The sequence below is a fragment of the Balaenoptera musculus genome, chromosome 15 (genome assembly GCF_009873245.2).
Source record: "Balaenoptera musculus isolate JJ_BM4_2016_0621 chromosome 15, mBalMus1.pri.v3, whole genome shotgun sequence".
Taxonomy (NCBI): domain Eukaryota; kingdom Metazoa; phylum Chordata; class Mammalia; order Artiodactyla; family Balaenopteridae; genus Balaenoptera; species Balaenoptera musculus.
Window position 1 is genome coordinate 72,158,851 of NC_045799.1, and position 8,728 is coordinate 72,167,578.

Consider the following 8,728-nt stretch of genomic DNA (forward strand, 5'->3'; position numbering starts at 1 on the left):
AACTTAAACTACCTGAAGCAGAAGGGAGAATTACTTGGAAGAATACTGGGATCTCCCACTGACTACAGTTAATTGTCAAAGGGATCCTGGGACTGAAGTGCATTAGGAAACCTAAGAACTTGTCTGTCATCTCGGCCCTCCACAGACCACATACTGGGACTTGCCTACCAACGGCTCCCAAGTTTATGAGTTACAATCCAGGCCCAAAGAAATTTCTAAAATTCCTAGGTAAGGAAGTAGTTGGGTCAGCCTGGTGATAGAGGTAGGGAAAAGAGGCAGTTCTAAAACAGGAAGCTAGGCAGAATTCTAATACGTTTCTGCTAGGGAAGGGCAGGTTTCCATCAGAACTGTAAAAATGTCTACTTAGTCAAGGAACTAGATTTACATTTTATAAACAGTAATTCCACACAGAACATAATCATTCATCAGACATTTTAATGAAACCCAATCTGGTATGACCCCTGCTTTTGGGGTAGCCCATCAATCCAAGGAGAAACAAACAGTTACAATGCAACTTGCTAAATACCAGAACAGGTAATTACAAATACTGTGTGCCCCAGCTACACCCCCCTGGGGCTGATATCAGGTGGACTGAGGGAAGAAGCAACAGGGTAGGAGGATGACCCACACCAGCTGTTGGAATATGAGATACGTCATGTTTGGAAATTCAGTTTGGCACAGCTACCCAAGGCAAAGTGGTAGGCCTTGTTTACTTAATTCAGTAAAGCTTTACTGCACACCTACTTAGGAATGGGTGCCATGGAGGCATGTCAAAATTAAAACACATTGCTGCTGCTGCTGCTGTCTGGAGCTTATATGAGGGAGGCAGGGCATAAACACAACTTGATGACTACGGACTCTTCCTGCTTTGTATTCAGTTACCTAACTCTTTAACCCCCTTGAATGGCCTCACTTCATTTCATGGAAAATGTTCACAGAGGACTCATGGAAGGTTCTGTGCTAGTGTCTCCTGATTCTGATGAGACTCAGGGAGGAGTGAGACCCAGTTCTCAAGAATTTTCCAGCTACTGGCTGCCTGGAACTAATCCAAATCCACCAGATAAAGTACAACAAGCTGGTCCTGGTTCTACTTCTTGCTGCCTAGACCACAGCTCCCCTGTTTTTCCTTAAAATTAATCTTCTCTCAAAACACTGCGCTTATGTCCCAGACCCATCTTGAACCAACTTTCCAAACACAGGGTGCAGACGACTTACTTCACAGCATGTGGTTTTAGAACAAAAGAAAAAGCTTAGGTATCTAGGTGTCTGAAACCCAATAAATTCCTGGTACACTGTTACCACCCCCAAATCCAATGCAATCTAGAGCTGTTAAAACAAGTACAGACCAAGGAGGTATAGTGTATACTGTGATGCTGGCTTACTTTGTATGATCCTTTAAAAAGGACATTGAAAAACCAGCACCTGCTTGGGGAGAGATCATGTGTGGGACTTGAAAACCTATCTTTAAGGAATGACTGACCAAATTAATGCTAATTAACCTGAAAACATGGGGGCAGAGTATTTGTGGTTAAGTTTTCTGAAGGGCTGCCATGTAGATCAAGCTTTAAACATATACTGGGCAAGGCTTCCAGGGAAGGAGAATGTTGTTCTTAAGGGCCTTCTAATTGTCAGAGCTGTCCCACAGTGAAATGACCTGCCTTGTGAGGTAGTGAGCTCCCTGTCAAGGGAGGTTTTAAAGGGTAGAAGACCACTTGGCAGGAATATCATCAAAAGGGGGCTAAACCAGGTTTGTTTAAACCTGGTATGGAGGAAGAGGCAGAGGAGGAGGAGATCTTGCTCTGCATAAATGGGATCCTCCTGACTGCATGCAAGGGGACAGGTAATCCCTGCATGCACAAACTAGAAAACACAAAGCCTGTAAATCAGATGGGGAGAACTTTTAGCCCGATATCCACACACGGAAATTCTTTTAGGATAGGGTAGGTTGGAAAACTTTAACCAAATAATGTCACTTCTCCTACTGGGACTGTCTGTTCTAGACACACGTATTAAGGCAGCCAGCGTGGTAGAATAAAGTTCAGCTCTGTGTAGCAAGAGACCTGGGTTTTAGTTCTGACTCTGCCCTGTATGACCGGGGGCCCCTTCCCTTTTCTGGGCCCCTCCGCGAAAAAAAATGAACTTACACAGTCCTTCCCATTCTAAAGGGCGTTGCCTTTCTGGCTAGGCGCCCCTATAGCAGATCTAGGGCTACAGTTCTGGACCCCGGGGCTACACTTGTGGACGGCCAGAGACCACCTCTGGCGGAAGCAACGGCCACACTCGAGGCAGGGGAAGGGCTTCTCCCCAGTGTGCAGGAGCTGGTGCTGAGCCAGGTGGCTCCACTGGGCGAACCGCTTGGAGCACAGGTCGCAGGCATAGGGCCGCTCGCCCGAGTGGACGCGCCGGTGACTGGCCAGCAGTGAGGGGTAGGCGAAGCGGCGGCCACAGTCGTCACACGCGTGCAGTTTCTCCTCGGTGTGCGTGCTGCGGTGTATGGCGAGGGAACCGCTCCGCCGGAAGGCACGTCCGCAGTCCGGGCAGGGGTAGGGCTTCTCTCCCGTGTGCAAGAGCTGGTGCTGAAGCAGCGTGCTGCGCTGGGAGAAGCGGGCCTCGCAGTGCTCGCAGGCATAGGGACGCTCTCCGGAGTGCACCCGCCGGTGACTGACCAGGCGAGAAGAGGAGGAGAAGCGCCGCTCGCAGTCCGGGCACGGGTAGGGCTTCTCGCCCGTGTGGATGCGCTGGTGGATGACCAGGGCGGTGCGCTGGCGGAAGCGCCGGTTGCATTCCAGGCAGGTGTAGGGCTTCTCTCCGGTGTGTGTGCGCTGGTGGATGGCGAGCAGGGAGGGGTAGGCGAAGCGACGCCCGCAGCTGGGGCACTGGTGGGGTTTTTCACCCGTGTGTGTGGTCCGGTGATTGGCCAAGGACCTGCTCCTCCGGAAGCAGCGGCCACAGTCAGGACAATGGTAGGGCTTCTCTCCTGTGTGGATAACCTGGTGCTGGGAGAGGTTCTTGCGCTGGGAGAACCGCTTGCCACACTGGTCACAAACGTAGGGACACTCCCCAGAGTGTGCCCGCCGGTGACTGACCAGCAGGGACGGGTAGGAAAAGCGGCGCCCACAGTCTGGGCAAGGGTAAGGCTTTTTCAGATTCTGGGCACACTTGTGGCTCTGCAGGGCCGGGTGATCGGGAAAGGTACAACCACAGTCAGGGCAGATGGGACCTCCGGATGTCTGCCTGGGGATCAGGCGGGGTTTGCTGGGCCGGCGGCCTCGCTTCCCCTTGCGGGGTGCCTCCTTAGGCGGGAATACTTCCTTCTCTTCATTCTTCTTTCTGGTTCTGGTTTCTACAGGAACACAAAGAAGAAATTAATTTAACAAACACTGGGCTCCTACTCTTTCCTATTACAGTGTTACAGGTTATAAAACAGACTTGGCCCGTCTTCAAGGAATGTTAGTGACAAAGACAACCAACTAAGTGTGACATACGGCTATGGAAATATGGAGGGTATTACAGGAACCCCTTATCCAGCTTGGAGAAATCAGGGAAGGTTTCTTGGAGGAGATTAAGCTGATTTTAAAAAGGGTTTGGGGGCTTCCCTGGTGGCGCAGTGGTTGAGAGTCTGCCTGCCAGTGCAGCGGACACGGGTTCGCGCCCTGGTCTGGGAGGATCCCACATGCCGCGGAGCAACTGGGCCCGTGAGCCACAACTACTGAGCCTGCGCGTCTGGAGCCTGTGCTCCGCAACAAGAGAGGCCACGATAGTGAGAGGCCCGCGCACCGCGATGAAGAGTGGCCCCCGCTTGCCGCAACTAGAGAAAGCCCTAGCACAGAAACGAAGACCCAACATAGCAATCAATCAATCAATCAATAAATAAAAAAAAAAAAAAAAAAAAAGGGTTTGGGGGCTTCCTTGGTGTCGCAGTGGTTAAGAATCCTCCTGCCAATGCAGGGGACACGGGTTTGAGTCCTGGACCGGGAAGATCCCACATGCCGCGGAGCAACTAAGCCTGTGCGCCACAACTACTGAGCCTGCGCTCTAGAGCCCATGAGCCTCAACTACTGAAGCCCACACGTCTAGAGCCCCAGCTCTGCAACAAGAGAAGCCACTGCAATGAGAAGCCCATGCACTGCAAGGAAGAGTAGCCCCGCTCGCCACAACTAGAGAAAGCCTGCGCACAGCAAAAGACCCAACTCAGCCAAAAATTAATTAATTAATTAATTATTTTTAAAAAGTTTTGGGGACTTCCCTGGAGGTCAGCACTTCCACTGCAGGGGGTAGGGGTTCGATCCCTGGTGCAGGAACTAAGATCCCGCATGCCGCATAACATGGCCAAAAATAAACAAATGAATAAAATAAAAAAATAAAAATTAAAAAAAATTTTTTTAAAGTTTTTGAAGAGGTAAGTGTAAGGCAGAAAGTGGAAACAAATGAGGGGGTAGGGGTTCGATCCCTGGTCCAGGAACTAAGATCCCGCATGCCGCATAACATGGCCAAAAATAAACAAATGAATAAAATAAAAAAATAAAAATTAAAAAAAATTTTTTTAAAGTTTTTGAAGAGGTAAGTGTAAGGCAGAAAGTGGAAACAAATGAGGTATGATTTGGCATTGACTAAGTCATAAGGCCCTTTAAGCCAATGCTTCTCAAATTTTACTGTGATCCGAATCATTTGGAGGGTTTAATGAAACAGACTGCTAGGCCCTACCCCCAGTTTTAGATTCAACATGTCTAGGATGGGGCCCAGGAATTTGCATTTTCTAATACATTCCCGAGTGATGCTGCTGCTGCTGCTGCTGGTCTGAGGACCACACTGTGAGAACCAAACCTAAACGTACATCCGAATCAACTGAGGCTATTAAAATATGTATATGTTCCTAGACATCCATAAGAGTAAATGAGTAGTTCTGGGATGGGGTCCAGGAATCTGTATTTTCACCAAGTTCCCCAAGTGTCTTAGATATAACTGACAGCCATTTGACAACCTGCCTTGGCAAAAACTGAAAGGTTTTAAGCAAGAAAGTATCATGTCAGATCTGAATCTTAGAAAGACAGCCCTACTCTTAGAGAATCTGGCACAGAAACTCCAGACCAGACAGTTGCATCTGCCCCTGTAGGTGGATCTGGGGGGCCCTTCTACCTGAATGGCCTTAATCAGAGCCTTGCTTGATCCTGAGGAGACTTGCAGATTCCTGCACTGATGGGGGTCATTCTGCCAGAAGGGCAAAAAGAGGCCCCTGCACCCCAGGCCACTGTTCCCCATAAGATCCCTTCACCCAAAACCTGGAAAACTCAGAGGTATAGGCTCTATCAGTCAGAGCCCAATTCAAAGCATGCTGGAGACAGAGTCCTGGGAAGGAGGCAGGAGGGTTGCAGCTCTTTTGAAAAGCTCACTGATCCATTTACACAACAGACAACTGCAGGTGGTCAGTTTACAAACTGACAAGTGAATCTTTGGTAGAGGGACTCGACACCATGAAAGAGACAAGAACCTTGAAGTTGTAAAAACGAACACGGTAAATGGAGCGTGGGTCATAGGTACCCCTAGCCATGGAAACTCTGGACTGAGTCATTAGGGGCTGCAAGCCCTCCAGAGGCATTTTTCACTTACTTCTTTGGACTGTTACCCGCCTTGGGCACTCCTGTGGATCCAGAGCAGCCGGTTCCCAATCATCGGTATTTCGTTCCAACCAGGAGATGAGGGCTGGTTTGGGACCTGCGCACCCTGGGGAAGGAGAATCAGTCAGAGGCCCAGATCGTACATAACGCTGGGTAGACTTATCTACCCGGTGGCATCTCCTGCCAAGCCCCTGTCCTCCCGCCCGACACAACCTCTTCGCAGGCCAGGACCCTGGACACTCTGGACTCCGATCCCCAGTTCCTCCATCCCTTCGGGTCCCGCGGAAGCGGACTGGGGTGGGCCTCACCGAGCGCGCCCAGGTGGCCGTAGGTCTCCTGCATCACGTCCCGGTACAGGGCCCTCTGCGCGGGCCGCAGACACTCCCACTCCTCCGGGGAGAAGTACAAGGCCACGTCCCCGAACTTCACCGCCCTCGGCCTCCTTCCCCTTCTCCGGCCGGGTCCGGCCTCTCCTGGTCCCCGCGCGGGGAGCGGAGCCGAAGGCCGTGCCATTGGACCCGACAAGCCGGCGCCACGGCTTTCCCGGTCCCGGCCTTGGCCGCTGGGCGCTGGCGGGCCCCGGGATTTGGGAGCCCAAGCCGGACCCGGGCGGAGCGTGCCTGGGGAGACCAGGAGGGAACAGGAATCGGCCGCCGGCGGGGCTAACGGAAACCTTTCGCTGTTATTCAGGAAACTCCTGCCCGAACTTGGGTGAAAGGCACCGGAAGATGCCTTCGGGGAAAATGGCGGCGCCGCTACTGCACCGCCTTTGCCTGAAACACAGACAGCTTCTAGCTATCGATTTTATTGACCGGAGCGCCATGCCGGCTGCTTAACCTCTTTGCCCTCAAGTGTGATGGCGCTGCGATTGGGCTTCACGCCCTTTTCCCCCCCTATTCCACGCGGTCATTGGGCGGCGGCCTAAGATCGAGTATTCTGATTGGGTGTTGCCAAAAGCGGCCTGTTTGAACGAAGCCAACGGAAGCGTAAGGGCAGAAAGCTGGATCCTCGGTGTCGGGTGACTGCCCGGGAGTCTGGAGGCGGGAAGGGGCGACCCCGCCTGGGATCAGTAATGAGCCTCTGTTTCTTGGAGGCGCAGCCTAGCCGAGGGAGGGAAGGATTTGAGCGACGGAGCCACTCTGGCCAACCCGGGGCTGGAATATCCCTGGGTCTCCTTTCCTGGCTTTCTCAGAGGAGCCTTCGCTTGCGATAGTGGGTAACTCCCTCCTTGCCTTTTGGGGAAGGGAATTAACGTTAGCGTTTCCTGTGCGCAGGTACCATGCCCAACATATTACACGTTCAACGTATTTATTTTTTGCTACCATGTGTGAAATGATGATTATCATCCTGGTTCTACTGATGAGGAAAATCTCAGAGGGTACTTGCTAGTAAGGAGAACAAAGATTTTGTCCAACTGAAGAAAACGTACAACCTAAAAGTTGCGAGTTGAGTTTTTTTCCAGGACCTTACTGAGGACTATCCTCTCAACTCTGAGGAACTGCTCCAAAGAGGTAAGGGGGGAGCCAGGATATATAGCAGTTTTTGCTGGAAAAAATATATATATATTTGAACATCAAAACATTATTGCTAATCACAAAAAAACAGACATTTCAAGTTAATGATTTTAGGGCTTTTCTATATATGGGAAGATGCAAGAGTCTGGGCTTGTTGAAATTGTTCTTTAGCTATGCAGCTTAACTATCTAGCCAGTATCCAGAGCACAGAATGTTTCCTGTATTTTTCCATCTTGAATTTCCCTCAAGGCACACCTTGGTAGGGAGTAGGAGGGCCTGGTGGCTGCAGTGGCTGATAACTTGATGGCCGGCAGCATTTGTTGTTTACCAAATGGCAGGCAAGGTTCCCTTTCCACAGGGCCCCTTCTATTTTTTTTTTTTTTTTTTGGCCACGCCCAGCGGCTTGTGTGATCTCAGTTCCCTGACTAAGGATTGAACCCAAGCCATGGCAGTGAAAGCCCGGAATCCTAACCACTAGGCCACCAGGGAGCTCCCACACAGGGCCCCCTCTTGGTCATAAATTCGACCAAGGTTTGGGAGGCATTTCATGGTCAATTTGTCATGGAATTCTCATTCCTAGGTCAGAGGAAGATTTTGTTGATCAGCCACCCAATGTGCTGTTTCTGTTTTTTTTTTTTTAAATTTTTAAAATTTTTATTTGGTTGTGCCAGTTGTGGCAGATGTGCTTCTTAGTTGCGGCTCACCGGCTCCTTAGTTGTGGCATGCGAACTCTTAGTTGCGGTATGCGTGTGGGATCTTAGTTCCCTGACCAGGGGTCGAACCCAGGCTCCCTGCATTGGGAACACGGAGTCTTAACCACTGTGCCACCAGGGAAGTCCCCCAATGTGCTATTTTTGGATTAGGCCCTGTTAATAACCTAAAGTTCTCTGGATCGTGTGTTTTACTAGTCTGTTCCTATAATGCAGGAAATGTTTTCCCTTGTTGCTTCTCCATATCTAGAGTCTCACTGTTACAATTACTTTACATAGAGTTATGTATATGATCAATTGCCTCAAGACATTTAGCCATCATTAGTTTTGTTGGAGGCCTGGTAATACATTAGGTAATGCAAGAGGTAACAATCTTATAAAATAGACAGGATATAAGTAATATAGCTAGTAACATTAATAAGGTCATAGTACAGCAGAGAGAGACACAAAGCATAAGCAATTTGAGAACAACAAAAAGAGAACAGATTTCAATGATTAGTATAACTAGTTGTAACCTGGTCGCAAGAAGCCATTAAGTCCAGAGGGGAGCTAGCTAGAGAAGCCAAATTCTGGAGGGATCAGGCAGAGAGAAAAAGATCAATGTTTTATCTTCATTTACAATACAGAGGTATACTTTATCAACTTGTTGTAGGTCATAGCATAAGAGGAAAGGTTTTCTGGAAAACAGAGATTAAAAGCGAGCCAGTAATATTTTAGACAAAAAGTCATAAAATTATAAATCATATTTATCAGTTCATTCAGTCCCATGTAATTAATTCCTGTTAATCTGGAAGAAGCCATCAGGTTTCCTGTTAGAGTTTTGTAATTTTTTATCCAGTTCAGTGGTAAGATCTAAAAGTCATCAAAAGTCTTATTTGTCAAAAAGTCC

General features: G+C 49.4%; 1 protein-coding gene across 2 annotated transcripts; it reads right to left on the reverse strand.

Annotated features, from left to right (window-relative positions):
* Nucleotides 1-432: 432 nt before the first annotated feature.
* LOC118881832 (zinc finger protein 689) lies at nucleotides 433-6,473 on the reverse strand. Of its 2 annotated transcripts, none has more exons than XM_036827102.1 (3): nucleotides 5,924-6,473; nucleotides 5,608-5,721; nucleotides 433-3,343 (listed from the first exon to the last, which is right to left on the reverse strand). In XM_036827102.1, the coding sequence occupies exons 1-3, from the start codon at nucleotides 6,126-6,128 to the stop codon at nucleotides 2,160-2,162; spliced, it is 1,503 nt and encodes a 500-aa protein (XP_036682997.1). In that variant the 5' UTR covers nucleotides 6,129-6,473; the 3' UTR covers nucleotides 433-2,159. The 2 variants fall into 2 exon arrangements, with proteins under 2 accessions (XP_036682997.1, XP_036682998.1); XM_036827103.1 differs by having other exon boundaries at nucleotides 5,829-5,966.
* Between the last annotated feature and the right edge of the window lie 2,255 nt (nucleotides 6,474-8,728).